The sequence below is a fragment of the Amphiura filiformis genome, chromosome 13 (genome assembly GCF_039555335.1).
Source record: "Amphiura filiformis chromosome 13, Afil_fr2py, whole genome shotgun sequence".
In the NCBI taxonomy this organism is placed as follows: domain Eukaryota; kingdom Metazoa; phylum Echinodermata; class Ophiuroidea; order Amphilepidida; family Amphiuridae; genus Amphiura; species Amphiura filiformis.
The window spans coordinates 47,072,189-47,092,136 of NC_092640.1; the positions used below are offsets into that span (position 1 = coordinate 47,072,189).

Here is a 19,948-nt window from a genome sequence, read left to right on the forward strand (position 1 = left end):
ATAAAGAACAGGTCAGGAGCAGAGCTCACATCTAAATGGTTAACAGGCTCGGTTAAGGGCTCGGATAGTGACGTTTTCACATATTTTTTGTGGGATATGATCGAGAGCACAGACATATCGAATTGTATTTGAATATGAGGAATGTTCTTCTGATATCAAATAATTTTGATTTTTTTTTTAATTTGCGAATACACATTTTATGGTAAATTATTAGAAATATATATTTTTGAAATTCAACAGTCCTTAAAGTAAATTGTATAAATCTAATGATATGTACTTAAAGTGTATGTAGCTGGGATGAAAAGCAGTCCATCATAAGAAATATTGACCTTTCATATTGAAGATATAGATTGTTTTCCCAAAACACCAAAAAAAATGTAGGTCTTTTTGGGAAAAATGTATATATCTTCAATATGAAAGATATGAAATTTCAATGGAAGATAATGGTAATGTCTTCCATGGGGGGTGTGGATTGGAATTGGAATTGGAATAGTCCAATAGCAACCTTAATCTTCCACACAGGGGGTGTAGATTTCAAATGGAGTCATCCATTTAGGTAACCCAATTTGAAATTCACGCTCCCTGTGTGGAAGATTAAGGTCAAGTCTTCCATAGGGGTGTATGGATTTCAACTGAAATAGCCCATTTTGGAGCAGACGACACTGAATAGCGCCATAACAAGATGAAACTATAATGCTTTAATATATTGTTGTTTTTGTTATTTTCTATGTACAGGACCGGCATTTCACCATTCAGTACTGAGTTTAGAATATGAACAGAAGTGCAGACAGCTCGATGAAGACCTCAAAAGAATTTTTGTCACTGGCTTCTCATGACTAGATTATACATGTAGATTAGTCCAAGCAAGAACACCGCAACAATGGCAGAGGCCTTTCCTGCACCTGTTGGTGTTGACTATTTTGCACAATGTATGCAAGGTTTTCACTTAGTTGGTAAAGACGCTGTTTTACCATGTGTGGAAAATGTCATCACTAAATGGCATGCAGAGAAGAAGGCAACATTGCAACCATGTCAGATGTCTCCCAAATGTACAAACTACGCAGCAGAGGATCCACCTAATTGTCAGAACTGTAGTAATTGGACTTTGGCAATTAGGTCTGCTGTGTGGTTACCAGAGGGTCAATTAAAACTGAATCCTCAAAGACTACAACTTCAGTTTGGAAATGTTGACCTGTTCCGTATGCATGACGACCCTTTGGAAGTTGCCAAAGTATTTGCTCTCCGATTGCCTCCTGGGCATAGCATAAAATCCTTCAGCGATTTAGATCTGGCAAGCCTTCTTCAAATATTGATGAGGTTTGGAGAATGTCATATAAAGAGTATGGAAAATTACAGCATCTTCAAAAAGGTAACTTTATTGGGATTTGTTGTTATATTGCACAACCATGTGACACATTTTAGCAGCTATTTGCTCACCCCAAGGGGAATGGTGTAGATCTGCATCTGATAGACATACATGCATTATAGAGGTCAATAGAGAAAAGTATCAAGCTTTGATCATCTATCCAGACGATCAAGCTAATGTATACTGCGCCAATAAAGTATCCTTACACTTGGAAAAATAATCACAATTTCATAACCGAACAATATTGGGGTAAATTTGTTTTTTAATAGATGCGCTATCTGATCCTGCACATTATGACACCACATTGAATCCAATGTGACCTCAAGAAGTAAAGTTACAAACAATTGAATAGACGAAGGTCCAGTTTTAAAAGTGACAAAATGGCCTATACAAGGCACAAAAAGATTCCAACAAGCGAAACAAAGAGACAACGCAGTTTCTTCAATGAAGCGTTATTTAAAGCAGTTTTTATTTCAGTTTTTGCTTCTCTGTACTTTTCATAACTTTCATTTTATTTGTCAGTTCTTTTGTTTCAGTTTTCTTTTGTTCCTATTGTTTTAAATTAAAGCCAAATGAATAAATTAGCCATTCACCACTCTCAAACCAGATGTCTAGTCTGTGGAGTTTTGAATAGGCCAGTTTGTCACTTTAAAACTGGACCTTCATCTAATCAAATGTTTGTAACTTTGCTTCTTGAAGTCACATTGGATTCAATGTGGTGTATTTGCCCCAATATTGTTCAGTTTGGAAATTGGGATTATTTTTCCAAGTGTAAGGATACTTTATTGGCGCAGTATATTTCCAATAGTGGCAGAGGCTTAGCCGGGGGGGGGGTCAATTGGGACAGCTTGCCCTGTGAAAAGTCTTACCCCGCCTCTGTGGGATGCTGGTCACCGTGATATTTAAGATTTTTATTACTCTTTTGAACTTTTAGCAAATTTTGATTTTTTTTTTTTTTGGGGGTCAAATTTCCCCATTAAAAGTTACCTTTAACCCCTTTTCCCCCCTGAAAAAGTCCTGGCTATGCCACAGACTAGTGGTGCTCTAACACTGCTAGGTGTAGACCATGATAGCTAGAAAAGATGTGTGACATTTTGCTTAGTATTAAACTGTTTTCAGTATTAGATTTTCTGATTTGGCTAATCATTAATACCTTCAACAGTTAGTGTGCCATGTAAATGTAATTTTTTTTTTTACTTTGTGAAAACATTTTTAATGCAGGTTGCAGACATGAGGAATCGCTTGGTACACATGCATATTAGTGGCAATCTGCAGATGCAGGCAAGTGAAAGAGATGCAAACTTTGATAGCTTGTTTGAACTGGTGGATTGCCTGGAAAAGATCCACCCTGAATACCTACCGGGTGGGAAGGCAGATTCTGTCAGGAAAGAGTTGCAGACGGTAAGATAAAGTGTGTGTAAAAACATATTGAACACATTTTGTTTCTATTGTACTGTGAAAAGAATGATTGTTATGCAGCAAACAGACTAGAGCAGCATATTGCAATTGTCTAGATTAGCCATAACATTAAAAAATCACTTTAAAGGCACTGACAGGTTATACATGTATGTTTGTTTCTTTATTTCTTCTTTATACTGGGTCCATATTCAGGGGAAAATTTAAGTATTCCCCTGTTCTTCCATATGGCCCAGTATTCTCCTGTTCTTCCGTATGCCTATGGAAAAAGTAATCTGGAGTTGATTGATCTGTTCATGTGGATAATACTTGCATCAATAACATAACAAAGTAAAACAGAAAAGTATCTCTTAGTTGAGTAACAAAATATATCACAGGAACAGGTAGGATTGGTAATTTACCAGGACATAATTTGTAAATGGGAAGGAAAATACATGTCTAGTCGTAACTGGAAAATACTAAGAAGTGAAAGTGCAGTCAATCAATCTCAATGGGAATTACATGTAACATCAATTTTGTTTCATTCAAAGATTTAGCTTGAAACCAGGTTTTTTTAAAGATATTAGAATCGTGTATGCAAGTTATAAGTGTACACCTCTATGGAGATTGGATATAGCATTTTACTTACTTCATTGTTTAGTCTGCATTGTATTTTAATTTCTTTTCAATTATTTCATTTAATTTTGAATGTTAATCAATTAATGATTAAATAAAAATTTAAATGATGAAATAAAATTTGAAAAGTTTTCAAGATCTTTCAATTCATTTCTTTAGTTTTTAATGTCTAAAAATCATATTTTTCAAGTATTGTATTAATTCTGTCTCTCTCTCTCTCTTTCTCTCTCTCGCTTGCGCTTGCTCTCACGCTCTCTCTCGCTCTGTTTAGATAACAACAAGACCAGACTCAGTACCAATTTCTGGTGTAATGGATGAAGACCTCTTGCATGAGGTAGAATGTGACTTAAGCATGTTAAGAGCACTTAAAGACCAACTAGCAGACCAACTACATGTAGCAGATACATGTAAGTGTAGATACTTTCATAGAGGTAGGAGTTGTACATTACATTCAGAAAAATACAGCACATTTTTTCTTTGGAATTAAAAAATATTATCTTGTTTTGCCAAGTGAAACATAGCTAATCCTTGAATTAGTTATAACTGGCAAATAAAAGTCAAATTCTAATATTCAGCCCTTAAGGTGGTACTACACCCCTTGATAAATTTGTGACTATTTTTGCATTTTCTCAAAAACTAATGACACACTGGTAACAAAAGTTATGTATATTATAGGGGCAAGGAATCCAGTTACTACACTGGAATTTCAGTGACTCAAGACAAGTAGTTATTGATTTATTGATCAAATATTGGTTTTCCCTCATATTTGACTGTAACTCCACAACTGTTGTCTGTGTTGAAATAAAAGTTCCAGTGCAGTATAGTCCTTGCCCCTATAATATACATATCTTACTTGTCACCAATGCGCTATAATTTTTGAGAAAAATGCAAAAATAGGCACACAATTGGGCAGGGGTGTAGTACCACCTTAATAAACTATTTTCATTTATTTTATCTTTAGACCCAGTTTCTGGATTCATGGAAAGGCATCAAACTCAAGATGTACATGTAACAGAAGGGAGTAAGGTGACGACAGAAGGAAGATACAGTAAGATTTAGCTTTCAAATTACCTGTAATTGTGTACAAAATCAACAGAATTAAATTACACATGAAAAATGGGTGGACATTTATCATGGACTTAATAAAATCAGTATGTAAAAATAATGTGATATAAGCCCCAAATCTGGCACATGCATTGCAGATAAGTCACTATGTGATGTACAGCTTTAATTAATTCTCTGATAATTCATGATTTGCCTGAATCAACAGATCAGCGATCATTTTGCTTGCAAAATCGAACGATTCCGATTCCGATGTGACTAGACCAAAAATATATCCTACACACCTTGATAAACCCCCCGATGGGTTCACACCCATTGTGGCCTGTATACCATCCGTGATAATAAAAACGTGTATCGTGTTTACGGTGTCAAAAACATGAAAAATTGAAGAAAAAAAAGGATAGTAAAATTGCAATTATTGCTAATACGCGAAAATTAAATTTAGGGTATAAATTTGATGCAAGGAATAAAATCCCAGTTTAGGGTGTGAAAACAGGCGCCTGTTATCTGTTTAGGGTATCGTTTTAGCCAAGGGTTAAATCCTTGTTTAGGGTGCTTTTCAAAAGTTGATTATCGCAGATGGTGTACAGGCCACAATGGGAGTGACACCTTTTCAAAAGTTATCAACTTTTCCTGTAAAATACAACATTAGAAAGTCATATTGGAAACAACCTAGTGTTAATTATATCTTATGAGGGAGATTCCAGTACCTTGAGCTCTTGCATACAGATGAAAATGGAATTCAGCTATCCTCTAGTTCCCAGCATTGTATAGCTTATTTCACTTTGAATCTTTAACATGTTCAGTAGAAGACATTATCAGGCAAATTGCACAAGTATGTCACCAAAACATGACATGAAAAGTTTTCAGCATAGAGGATGATTTTTTTGGGGGTGGTGGTGGTGGTTGGTGGATTGGGGGTGGTGGACCCCCCCCCATGATACACTCCACCCCAGCGAACAAGATCCAAACATATTAGTTCTGAGTCAATTTGATTTTTGTTTTAAATTTGACTTTATATGGGGCGGGCAGGGCAAACATTTTGGTCTGACTTCGAATTCAGAATTTCTTCTTTCTTCAACAAACGTGAGTCTTAATCTAAGCCACCAAAATTAATGTTACATCAATGGAAAGCAGTCATTTTGAAAAAAATTTACTCAAGAGATCTGAGTTAGATGGCACTGTTTATTTTTCTGATAAATAGAAGCTCCTGCTTTTTTAAGAAACGCAAAATTTACACAGATATTTTGTCGATATTTGACTAAAAATACAAAGTTTACCCCAAGATATGTGAGTCTAAACAAGTTTGGAGGATGTTTATTTTTTGACAAAATCGAAAGATCACAGTATTAATTAGCTTCATTTATTTAGGAGATCAAAGTTATATCACTACAAATTTTGTTTCGGTGGCAAGAGATGTAAAAAAGACCTGATTTTAGGCCGTGTTTCCATAGGAGTTCAAGCGTGGAATAGCTCGGAAAATCTTAGTCCCCAAAGGTTTCGATATGTATAACATAATGCTTACAATGTTAATTTGTGCAGGAAGAACATTGGCCCTTGAGGTTAAAGCATCCGATACTGTTGAAATCATCAAAGCCAAAATACGGAACAAGAAAGATATTCCACCAAACATGCAACAACTTATCTTTGAGAGTGTAGAGCTTGACCAAGATGACAAAACTCTCAACGAATGCAACATTAAAGAAGGTGGCACAATTCATCTCAATAACTTGAGCATCTTTGAAAATAACTTTGGGATGGAGATAAACATCATGACCTTAACAGGTAAGTGAACCAATTTCTTTAATCTTTTATTTTGGATATAAATTTTTAATAAATTAGAAACAATAAAAACTTGCATATGATTCAGTAGTAGAACACCAGAGCTGTCACCCTCAGAGCCTTATATTACTATTTTTATGATGAGCTCTCCATTATATTGTAGTTTCCTCTTAAGGGGGTACTACACCCTTGCCCAATTTTGTGCCTATTTTTGAATATTAAAAAAAAATTATAGCGCATCAGTGGCAAGTAAGATATGTATATTATTGGGCAAGGACTACAACTATTGCACTGGAAATTTTATTTCAGCACAGACGACAGTTGTGGAGTTACAGTCAAAAATGAGGGAAAACCAATATTTGATCAATAAATCAATAACTACTTGCCTTGAGTTGCTGAATTTTCAGTGCAGTAGTTGTAGTCATTGCCCCTATAATATACATATCTTACTTGTCACCAATGCGCTATCATTTTTGATAAAAATGCAAAAATAGGCACAAAATTGGCCAGGGGTGTAGTACCCCTTAAGTGAAGGTGGCTTGAAAATAGTTCCTAGAACTTACAAACAAACAAAATCAGCTGATACTTAAGTCTATGAATGACAGTGATTAAGCTACACTAGCAATTGCCACACCATTGCAACGGTTGACCCGTGGTGATATAAGGCATGCAGGCAGGACTAGTTTAGAGCTAAGAAATGTGTCATTTGAGGAATATAGTTCATTTGTAGAGTGCAGTCTTGGAAGCTGTGTCCTTGATGAATTTTCTCTTCTCACTTGGAACTCCCAAAGCTACAAGGCATTTGCTTATAGTGAGGTATTGTAAAAACCTCTGCTTCCTAATTTAATTGGAAGTAGTGGGTGCACCAATCCCGGGGTACTCAAGTTTGGTTTTGGTAGGGACGTGCCGCTGAGAATTTGAAAGTGGACCCATAAATATACCAATTTTTCAAGAAATTTGGACCCATTGATATACCAAAAGTCAAAATTTTCGGCCTAATTTAACCCAAATTGTATTAGTTTTTAAAAATTTTCCCAAAATTTTGGGAAAATTTTGAAAATTTTGGCTAAATTAACGAAAAATTGGGCTATTTTCCGAAAAAATTGAGAAAATTGTGAAAAAGGACCCATTCATATACCAAAATAGGCTTTGAAAAAGGGGTCATTGATATACCAAGAGGCTGAAAATGCTACCCATATTTATGCGCACGTCCCTCGTATGGTCATTTGTACTGAGTACCCCCGGGCACCAATCTCAATTCTCGCACTCAGCTACAAGGTCTTGATATTTGCACTTTTTCCTGGCATATGAATTGGAAAAAATATGCGGTTGGAAAATAAATAAATAACCAATAAACGGGTGAAAAGAGTGCATCAAATGGCTTCATTTGGGCTTTCTTTTTGAACAATTTTGAGGGCACATCCCTCCTCAGACACCCCCTGCGTTGCACAAGCCTGACCGATGGCGCTTTCATGCCCCCCTTGAATGAAGATTTTTTTACACCTTTTTTCCCAGTTCTAAATGGTCAGGCCCACAATTTATTGTAAGGCAGTACAGCTCAAAATTTCTTTTGAGATTCTGACACAAAAAGTCAATTCAATTTAAATCACTCTTGTGGTATACTTAGGGAAAAGAAAGATACTGGGGTTATATGATCACATATTGACCCCCCCCCCCCCCCATGACAAAACAAACAATGGAGTGCTTACAACTTAAAGGGAAAACATATATATCTGGAATTTAAAAGGTTAACTAGGATGCAAGTTTGCAGCTTTATATCTTCAGAAAGGAAGTTATGAGCTACCAAAGTTTATAACACCCAATTACAGTTTGAATTATTTGTTTGTGCAGGAAGAATTATACATTGTGAGGCTGATCCATCAGATACTATTGCGCAAGTCAAAGCTATGATTTGGGACAAGGAAGGTATCCATCCATGTCAGCAAAGACTTATATTTATTGGTAAACAGATTGAAGATTACCACACCCTTACTGATTACAACATTGGTAATGGGTCTACAATTAATCTGGTGCACCGCCTTGGTGGTGATGATGATATGTTTCCAATATCTGTCATAACCCATACAGGTGAGTGACATTACTCCCTATTCCAGAAAAATACAGAACTAATTTTTTTGTTTAATAAAGCTTATCCTGTTTTGCAAATGAAATATAGCTAAATCCTAATCCTTCTGTTAGTTCTAACTGGCAATGAAAGTGAAATTTTAACATTTGTTCCAATTTGTGGAAATAAGGGCCAAAAACAAGTAATTTTGCATGTGTTCTTACAATTGTAGTCACAAAATTGTAAGACTTGGCACAAGTCTAAGCATTCAGATCTTGAGTATAGGGTTAGAGTTAGCTCATAATTTTAATATTATATGTTATTTTTGCTAATTGGTTATGAAAAAGATAAAATAAATGTACACATTGTCTGAATTACTATTGCAAGTCCAGGAATTTGGAGACTATTTTCATAAACATCTGACCCATGTCGAGCCCAAATAATGATATTTGACCTTTTTTAATTTGCAGACCAATTTAAATTTCTGAAATTAGTGAGGAAGAAAATGGTATCAGTTATTTCTTCACTAGCCTGTTTATGTTATGCTAATCAAAAATGGGAACAACCTAAAGCAATATAAGCCAAATATAAGGGGGGGGGTGCTTATTTTCATACAGATATTAAAGCCATTCGTAAATATTATTGATGCTTTTATACTAATAAAATTTGATTTGATCTTATACAGGGAAGTCATTGACATTTGATGTTAAACGGTCAGATCATGTTGCAACTGTGAAAAATGCAATATGGGTCAAGGAAGGTATTCCTCCAAACCAACAACAGCTTAGCTTTGAGGGTATGGACCTTTCAGATGAACACAAATCCCTTAGTTCTTACAACATTCAGAATGAGTCTACAATTCTTCTTCAAGTGCAGCCTCTTGGTGATGACAGAATGCAGATATTTGTCAGAACCTTAAAAGGTGAGATCAGCAAAAGGTTTCTATAATATGCATATATAAGTTTTCATAGGGGTCAGGGGCTGTGCAATAATTATGAGCCCCCGGGTAAAATTTCCAAACAGCCTGCCAAAATCGCTTGCCCCCCCTCTCGGCCTGCCAAAAAAACACCCCCCTCTCGGCCCGCCAAAAATCTTTGCTCCCTTTACACATGCCAAATTTTTGGGTTCCCAATTTTTAAACCTTAAATGGTACAGATATATGTTGCGAGCGCAGTCAGCAGGAAAATTTACATATTGAAGCGTTTCCGTACTGTTTTCCTAAGCCTTTTAGAGCGTTTTATTTAAAAAGCGCCCCATGAATGTGTGCCACAAATTGCTTGCCCCCCCCTCGGCTGGCCAAAATTGCTTGCCACCCCTTTCGGCTCCCCAAAATTTCTTGCCCCCCCAATTTTACCCTCCCTCCCCAATTTTACCCTCCCCAGGGCTCATAATTATTGCACAGCCCCTCAGTATACTCACCCTGGGTTCTGAGGAGTACATGTTGCTATGGGCATCCACTGTACTAGCTGTCACTATTTGGGTCACTATCACTACCATATAAGGGTCAAAAATGGTTTGTTACTGGTTTCACACGAGGTTTGAAATGCAATGCAGTATGCATTTTTCATGAAGTCTTTTAAACAAATTCAGACTCTTTGATGATTTTCATGTATACTTTTTTCAAATAAAACTAAAAAAAACTTTTTAAAAAAAGGAAAAAAGACAAATGTCATAATATGGTTCTGAACAGTGTTGTGTGTGATCAATATTGTCATTGCAAGCATGTGAGACCTAGAAAAAATTAATCACTGAACATGAGTCACAGCATTAACTGCAATTGTGACAAATGTAAACTACATCATCTCACTAAGCACTGTTTTATTCAAAAAGTGTTTGTAACATAATCGGAACAACTTCTTCCTAGCAATGAACAAATCCAAAATGTGTTACAGAATGCTGGCTTCTTTATGATCAATAATAAGATTGTATTTGAATCTTGGCAATATTTTTCAGGTGTTGCAGATGAGATTCAGCTACAGGTGAAGAAAACATATTGTCAGAGATACAAGAAAGTGTTTGGAGCTGAACCACAAGTAGGCCATCTCCTCCCTGTAGGCCTCAAAGTATTGGAGGATAGTAACCCAAGCGTATATCAAAGGGGTAAAGTGTTAACATCTTATTCAGATTTGTTTGGAATTGTAGATAGTGCAAATAAACTGAGTAAACATCTTATTCTGTATGGAAATCCAGGAAGTGGAAAGACAACATTAATTTCCAAAATTGCATATCAGTGGGGCACAAATGTTCACGGGATTAAGTATTTACACCAGTGTAAGTTTGTATTTGTCATATCTTGCCATAGAATCAAAGCTCACATGAACCTGGTTGATGCTATCATTGATCAATGCGACCTTTCCAAAATATCAGTTGCCAAAGAAGACATAGTAGCAATGTTAGGTCAGCACCCTTGCTTGTTTCTTCTAGATGGGTATGATGAATTACCTTGTGACGGAAATATGGAAGTATTTAACGATTCATTGTTGAAGGAGAATTTTGTTCTTGTCACCAGTAGATCTTGTGAGTTAGCGGATAAATTCTGTTTTGATCATCCTCAGTTTGTTTGTGCGTCAATATCAGGTTTGTCAGTAACTCAGGTCCATGCATACATCCGGTCTTTCTTTGACCAACAACCTGATCTGGCAGATGCACTTATTGAGGAAATCAACTCAAACCAGCATATGCTGCTGCTAGCATCTATTCCTTTTTTGCTCCATTTGATTTGCATTACATGGAAAAATCTACCAGCAGAAAAGAGGTCATTGCAAGTCACACATGTTTTTCAAAACATGGTTGGATATATGTCAGTGCAACTGAGAGCCAGGGGAGAGACAGATAACCTTGGCATTGATGCAGTGTTAGGAAGGGTGGGAAAGGTTGCCATCAACAGTTTGTTTGAAAATGAGTTGAGCGTTGAAATGAAGCAATTTAACATGGAAGATATGGAATGTGTGCTCAAATTAGGTTTGGTGCAGAGAGACCTGTCTCAGCAGCAACATATCACATTTGTTCACCGAACATTTCATGAATATTGTGCTGCTGTTTTCTGGGCAAGTTTGTTCGAGTTGGAGAGAGAAAGATTTGTCTTTTACTTGCACAAGTTGACCAAGAAAAATGCTGTCAGTTTTCAGTATTTGATACAGTTCTGTTGTGGCTTAGCACCTAATGCTTTCTCTGTCATTGCACCACACTTGATCAAAATATCAAACACCTATTCCCCAACTGATCAAACACCTATTCCCCAACTGGAACAAGTAGATGACATCCATCAAGGTTCACTGTTGCTCTCTAAGACCAAGAGCAAAGAGCAACAAGATATGCCATCTCCAAAGGCAATTGAACACTGCTCAATAATTGACAGCAAAGGTGGTATTATAAGCTTACCTGATGTAGATGTGGTGCTGAAAATCCCACAAGGTGCTTTGAAGGAATCCATTACAGCTTCAGTGACAGTTGATGCAATGGAAGAGCATCCAACATTAGAAGAGGACCAACTTATTCTAGGACCTGTCATCTCATGCAAACCAGATGGACAGAAGTTCCTGAAACCAGTAACTATCTCTGTGCCACATTCTGGAGTTAATATAACAGAGAGGTGTCTACAAGTGTGGTGTAAAAGTGATTCAGAGGTAGGAAAAGGTGCTTGGGAAAAGATTTACGATGGCTCAACAAATTATGCCCAAGATGATGTCAGCGTTATAGTTGAGGGAAACAAAATCAAACTCCGAGTGAAGCATTTCACACTCTATGACCTTGTTACTGCACCGATATCTATGCTTAGTAGCTGGCTCAAACCAGAGCTGATACTTGATATATTGATGTACATGTACCCTGTCAACATATTGACATGTAGGAATGTGTGTCTCAGAGTATATGCCATCAAGAAGTATGATGCAGCTAGTAGACAGATGGTAGAAGATGCAGAAGAAAAGAATCACACAAGTGGCATGTGCTGTATACCATCAGGGTTTGTACTCAAACAAAATGGGAGTATGTTGAGAATACCTGTCAAAAGGATAGACCCTAGAGATAAATGGCTTCCAGATGCAGGTTGTGATACAATAGGACATATATCATACGCCAATATCCAAGGTGGGGGTCTAGCATCAAGATGTGAAATCATGTTTTGGACAAAGGATGAACTACATCAGCCTCAGTGGTTTGAGGGATCTTTTGATATAGAACAGGACGGAAATCCAAATAATACTGTCGACAAAATCCATTTCTATGATTCTATGGCAAAAGAGAATTGTAATACAGAGACAGGTCAGCCTCAAGCAGCTCCACCTACTGAACCAGCCGACCTCCTAGGACCACATGTAGCATTGGAGCAGCCAGCGATAAGACACCCAAGAGACGATGGTCAGCAACCTGCAGTACCAGCACCTGATCCAGCTGCCCGTAAACCACAATCTGGAAGATCTGCTTTGGAGCAGCCTATGATTCCACAATACCAAGCAGAGAGTCAAAGTCAAAGAAAGTCTAAAATCCAAGATGGTGCTTCTTCATCTGATAAACCTTCCAACAGAGGATCAGGTGATTCTGTAATTGCACCAGAAGAGCAGATCATTCCAAAGTTTGAAGCATGTAGTCTCACCTGTCAGTCTTCATCGGGTGCATCAGCGACATCGTCTAGTTGGGACAGTGGACCTTTCTTGAAGACGGTTGCTAGGAACATAGAAATAAGATGGAAAAAAGTTGCATGTGCACTAGGATTCACACTTGAACAATGTGTAGAATTTGAAGCAGGTGTATGCTATGGTTCATGGTGGCCAGCTTATAAGATGTTGCTAGCATGGCAAGTCAAATTGCCACCATGTGGGTCTAGTCAGTTAAGAGACATCCTCAAAGATGCAGTTAGACATGTGGATGACCAACTTGCAGATCAACAGTAGCATATCAGGTGGGGGCAGTGCACCCCAACAGCTTTTACTGGGCAACAACCGTGGCTCAGGAGAGAGTCAAAGTCAAAGAAAGTCTGAAATCCAAGATGGTGCTTCTTCATCTAACAAACCTTCAAACAGAGGATCAGGTGATTTACTAAGTGCACCAGAAGAGCAGAAGATGTTGAGCTCAAAGATCATTCCAAAGTTTGAAGCATGCAGTGTCACATATGACTCTACATCAGGTGCATCAGCGACATCATCTGGTGGCGACTGTGGACCTTTCCTGAAGACGGTTGCTAGGAAGATCGAGCCAAGCTGGAAAGAAGTTGCATGTGCACTAGGATTCACTCCTGAGCAATGTGATGAATTTGAAGCGGGTGTATGCTATGGTTCATGGTGGCCACCTTATAAGATGTTGCTGGCATGGCAAGTCAAATTGCCCCTGTGTGGGTCTAGTCAGATAAAGGCCATCCTCAAAGATGCAGTTAGACCTGTGGATGACCAACTTGCAGATCAACAGTAGTATATCAGGTGAGGGCAGTGCACCCCAACAGCTTTTAATGGGATGTCCATGCAGCTCCATCTAGTGGGCAGACATTGACCACAATTACCCCGTGAATCTTCTTTTTAGCCCAGTAAACACCTTGTAAGAATACAAAGTGGTCTGATAAACACAATGTAAATTTTATTTACATGCTTTGTGTGCAACTGTCCCAGTAAAACGGAGCCAAATTAATGCATACCCATAATTTTGCCCCCCCCCCCCCTCATGACAACTGACCCCAGATACAACACTGCAGATCAAATAACTAGTTGATATCGTAAAACAAGACCTTCATGAGAGCATAATAGCCTAACATAAGGGTGTTCGGCTCATCAGAATCATTAGCGCACGGTTGTTGGTTCAAATCCTGCCAGGGCCCATTAAGGTTACGCTAAATTTGGATGGTTCCAGGTTCAAATTGGCTGTTACGTAGCCACCTAAACCATTTTTTTTTGCAGAAAGTAAACATCGTAGGCCTAACAATCATAGGTCATCTCGAAGCTAACATTCTAAGCATTATTATTAATTATTATTTATTAATCTAGCTCATGCACAAATGTACTTTGAAAGTGTTTCAATTTTGTTCACATATAATGAGCATGAAGATTTTTGTGACAGAGGCCATAATTTATTTATACAAGTCCCGATTTCTCTCTCGATTTGGCTGCAGACTATAAACAGGTCAACATAATAATGTTGCTATCAATTGAAAACACAGCTTGTGTGGATTTTATTTTATAAGCTTATGCATTGACAAAATTTGAGTGAAATCTGGTACCACTTTATTGTCATTTTGCATCAATAATATTGTTTTTGTGTATGATATAATCGCCAGAATTCTCAGCCACATTATTTCTATGATACCTTCTTAAACAACACGTGGTATGCTAATTTTTCTAGGATTCGCCAAAAATGAAATATCTGTGCATTTTGTCACATTGATGCTGTCATTTTCACGGATTTCAATATCTCGAGTTATGGGCCATGACAGAAATACACATGAACAAAATGAATTGTTTTAGCTTTATCTTTCAATCTGTTCTCAGCACAATGGACATGGTTATTAATGATTAGCTTCACATTCTAATCAAAAATTAAATACTTACTTTTTCATCAAAAATGTGGAAATACGGACCATTTTATATTATTTCCTCGAGAATTCAAGCCAGCACAACACACACACGTTGTATCGTATGATACAGACAACTCGCATTCCAATGACGTAGCGCGCTCATCAGGCGGCATAGGTCACGCGACACGTGACGTTCGAGGCTGGCGAAAATACAAGGCTGATAGCCCCATTCAAAATACACGGTTAGGATTTATTGAAAAATAACATACGTACAGTGTGGTACATTGTCGTGCCCCAACGGTTTTAGAGTAAGATAATTTTGTTTTGACACCACATAACAAATTTAGAATTGTTTGTGAAGATTTCATGATTAGGCCTATATGTTAATCCAATGGCGACGTCAAAAATTGCGATATCGCTTCCACCACCGCCTGCTCATGTCCGCATGGCCAAGAACCAGTTCGCCCAATTCCAATTTGCCCTCACGACAAACAACTGTGTCCAATTTCTGTGCCGCTTTCTTCCTCCACTTCTTTCTCCTGCCACTCTCTCTCTCTCTCTCATCTCTCTCTTTCACTCTCTCTCTCCCTCTCTCCTAAATATAGGCCTAGGATATATGAAATAAATAAAACAAAATAATAAAAATGAATAAAATGAAAATTATAGAATTACAAAAAGTCCTCAAATAATAGGCCTACCGTTCACAAACACTTGTTAGTGAGGGCCTGATACAAAAAAAAATTATCACTAAAATTGTTTGCCCCCCCTTTTCAGGTCTCAAAAATTTCAGGGCCCACCCCCTTTTCTTTTTTGACATGAAAATTATGGGTCAACCCCATCATCAGAAAAGCATATAAACCGTCAATTTTCCCGGAAAAATTTGTGGTCAATTTTTTCAGGGCCCCCCTTAGTAGGAGGGTCAAAACTTTTAAGGCCTCCCATTTTGCATCAGGCTCTCTAACAAGTGTTTGTGAACGGTCCCTAATGTAAAAATTTGAAAATGGCCTGACAAAATACCTCTTCCCCGGCATGTCCATAACCCGGCCCATAAAAATCCTTTCCCCAGTCCCCGCCCTCTCCGCTTGCCAACAAATCCTGCCCTTTGCACATGACAAATATTTGGTAACCCAATTACAAACCTAACATGGTCAGGGTGTGCAATATAAATTATGAGCCCTGGGTGAGGGTAAAATTGGGGAGGAAAGAAATTTTGGTGAGCCAAAAGGGGGGGCAATTTTGGCAAGCCGAGATGGGGGCAAGCGATGTTTGGCAGACATTCACGGGCGCCTTTTTAAATAAAACGCTCTAAGGCGGCTTAGGAAAACAGTATGTAAACACAATAGATGCAAATTTTCCTGTTACACTGCGCCGCAACACACCCCGACAGATTATTATAATACTGAGATAATCAAATTTTCAGTCACCCTGAAAGTAATAGATCACTACTGCTATGGTTTGTTGAAATACTTCTTATCTGAAGGGTCAAGAGTGTCAAGGAAAACAAGTTCAAAGGTCACTTGATTCACTGACATTTGCAACATTTTAATTAAGAAAATAGCTGTGATTGGGCAAACACTTGCTGGAAATAAATGTGAAATTGTGCAAGCCAGAGGTCCTCTCTCAAAGGTCATCTGGGGTCAAATGGGAAGTTACTCGAATTTGAATGAAACCCTGTGGCAAATGTGCTTGACACTCGCACATTGGCCTAGTTGATTGGCCTAGGATAACCAACCAACCAACCAACCAACCAACCAACCAACCAACCAACCAATCAACCAACCAACCAACCAACCAACCAACCAACCAACCAACCAACCAACCAACCAACCAACCAACCAACCAACCAACCAACCAACCAACCAACCAACCAACCAACCAACCAACCAACCAAACCAACCAAACCAACCAACCAACCAACCCAAACCAACCCAAACCCAACCAACCCAAACCAACCCAACCAGTCAATCAATTTTACTTGGCGACTGGTGTGGAGAACGAGTAAACAAAGTCACATACGGGTCATTGACAGCATTACAAAATAGACCAAAAAACACATTTTCACACATTTTTTTCTTGATTTCTTTATTCAGCATGATAGATACAGATGTTTTCTTACGTGTAAAGTCACAATATATTTTTTCAGTAGGGAAAGCAATATTTGATCTCATTTAACCTTAAGGACTGAATTTCTTTTGATCTCTTTTTGACCCCCCCCCATAATTTCCAACCCCTCTATGCAAACTGACATCTTGGAAAGCCTCCAATGGTGTTGCCGGTTCTTTAGCTTATTTAACATGCATCACTTCATATACTGCAAATTCTTTTCTCGGTCCATGTGTTGCGTGATGTAACGCTTCATAAAACTACAATAAATCAGGAGGCAAAGACGACGTGGTTTAGTTGCTATTCTGCCATGATGGAGACTCCAAAGGACCCAAAGAGGGCGTGATTTATTATAACGCACCCAGGGTATCGGATCCGTTACATCTCCTTTCCTTTAGAAAAATGATTTAAAAAAATTCTCTATGCTCAAAGAATTTTTTCCACCAAATCTGTTCAAGTGTCCATATTGTCAATTTGACTGTCCATGTGGTCATAAATCAAACTGTTCATTTTATACCAAGCGATTTTTGTTAAAAATCATTATAAGTAACACAAGTACGGTATCTCCAGAACAAGGATTATGATTTTTGGATATTTTCCTTCAATGAAAACAATGACTTTGACAAATAAACAATATGCCAAAAGCTCTGCTCTGATGGTACCAGTTCATACTTGAAAAATTATTGTCTCTTTTTTAAACAGATGATTGGCGACAAAGTTTGGTATGCTGTGTAATTCCCAGAAAGTTTGTTCATCGTTGCTGAAGTCTCATTGTTCAAATTGTCCATTAAAAGTGTTGATGAAGTTCAATCATAGAATGATTTGTTATTAGATTATGTGACACATGTTATTTTAAACTTAAAGTTGCTCTATCTGTCATTTTTTTAGCAACAAACTTTTGATCTTCAATTTTGATTTTTGAAATGTTCACAATATAAATGTAATCTGTCCATGTAATGATGTGTTTTCCATGCTTGAAGAAGGCAGCAATGACCAGCAAGTCAAGTCCCATTAAAAGCAGATCCTTTCACCACTAAACAACATCCACTGTGTTGCTGGGCTTCTGTTGATATTTCTTGAGTCCAGGTGCATCTCATCTCTTGATGACCAACTAAGTCCATTTGCATCCTCACGGTTTTAAGGGTCTTGGATTACAAAATTTAACCACAATAGTATAGCTTCCTCACGGTTTTAAGGGTCTTGGATAACTATATACATACAGGTTACAGTTCAACTCAAGGCGGTTGAAGATTGACTCATCATCAACAAAAGTTCAATCTGTACAACTCACTGTCACTTGCTTTATTTAATTTATTATGCTTGCAATCTTGCTTACATTAGCTCAGCAAACAGTTTATGATACACGACGACTTACAAACGTCAGTTCTTCCAAGGACGATTATACAGTGACATTCTTAAATTTGGACCAGATTCACATTCATGCATTCGCCGATACGTACTTCCGTCAATTCTCTAAAACACAGCCGTAGGCAATTAGGTACGACAGCTCGTCACCTCAACTTTCGCCAATCGGCTTCTCACGGAAACTGACGAAGTTCGTTCAGAAAGCTTATATTTTACGCCCGATGACCAGATGAAATCTTGCATTTTCAGTCTTAACGACGTCCACAGGATTGGACTCGTTTCAGTACGGGCGGAGTCCTCCACAATGTCAGAAGACCACTCTGACACCATGTTGCGTGATGTAACGCTTCATAAAACTACAATAAATCAGGAGGCAAAGACGACGTGGTTTAGTTGCTATTCTGCCATGATGGAGACTCCAAAGGACCCACAGAGGGCGTGATTTATTATAACATACCCAGGGGTATCGGATCCCGTTACACCATGTTCCCATTTTGTTGCGTCTGGATCCGTCTGTTGTCTTGTATTCATTCTTGACAGGTGTCCTGCCTATCTCCATATTCCATTTCCTTAATCTTCTGTAAAATTTCTTTGACTGGAACTCCTCCTGGAACAAGCAGCTCTTTTTCCATCGAAGGAAAAGGAGATCTTTTTCCATTGACATCTGTGTATAAAGCGCCCTTCTTTTCAGTGAACTTAATTCCATCACACGTCTGATTAATTCTCTTTTTTTGTGGGGGATGCCCAGACTCATTATCAGACCTAGAGTGTGCCTTTGTGTATGCAATTGTAGGAGTAATGTTTCAGTTTTAATGTTGTCTTTCTAACTTTGCTAGCTACTACCCTGATCAGAATACTTGCCTAAGCCTAAATGTGCCTATGGATGTGTATGCAACTGTTTAAGTAATGTTGTCTTTCTAGAGTTATAGAATTATTGCTTATCTAGTATATAATGCACACCATGTTTATTATTGAAATTATGATTGTGATGATGCATGAATGATTATTTAGGATGGTGATGATTACATAAATTAATGATGATATTAATTGTAATACCATAATATATTTAAAGAAATTGCCCAGTATGCCAATCTTTCACACAACAGATGTACACTAATTTTTATTTCCTTTTGGTACGTGTTAAATTTGTTGTTCATGCATACCAAGCATAGAAGCACTGATTTATTGGCACATAGTGATTGTTTATTGCTTTATGCTGCTTTATCATTTTGCGCCAAAGTTATTCCTGAACTATTTAATTATACTATAGATTTTTAATAACATTGCAGCAAAGAGTATATTTAACAAGGTTTTAAGCGCAAAAACCATTAGGCCTACTTATTACTGCGTTTGTCAAACTAGTTCCCACAGACTACTACAGGCGAACCATAAACAATCTGTCAAAGTGAAGGCCAACCATTTCATGAAATGTGATAGACAAAACTGCTAAGCATATACCCAAGGGGGGTCACTCACATGTTAAGGTGGTACAGGTATGTGTAGTGGTCAAGAGTCCCATTTTCAGGCTCTCCTGCAGTTCTTTAAGGGGTGGGGTATGAACGTTTGGACAGTATTTATTGTGGGACATTAGAGCACATCAGACATATCGAATTGCATTCTGAATACGGAGAATGTCCTTCTGATATATCAAATAATTTTCATTTTTTGAAATTCG

General features: G+C 37.8%; 1 protein-coding gene across 1 annotated transcript; it reads left to right on the forward strand.

Annotated features, from left to right (window-relative positions):
* The first annotated feature begins 870 nt into the window (after nucleotides 1-870).
* LOC140168440 (uncharacterized) lies at nucleotides 871-17,036 on the forward strand. Its single transcript, XM_072191831.1, has 9 exons — nucleotides 871-1,369; nucleotides 2,588-2,767; nucleotides 3,669-3,804; nucleotides 4,359-4,445; nucleotides 6,002-6,244; nucleotides 8,093-8,329; nucleotides 8,992-9,228; nucleotides 10,260-14,118; nucleotides 16,985-17,036. Exons 1-8 carry the CDS (start codon nucleotides 881-883, stop codon nucleotides 13,196-13,198), a joined length of 4,548 nt encoding a protein of 1,515 aa, XP_072047932.1. The 5' UTR covers nucleotides 871-880; the 3' UTR covers nucleotides 13,199-14,118; nucleotides 16,985-17,036.
* The last annotated feature ends 2,912 nt before the right edge of the window (nucleotides 17,037-19,948 follow it).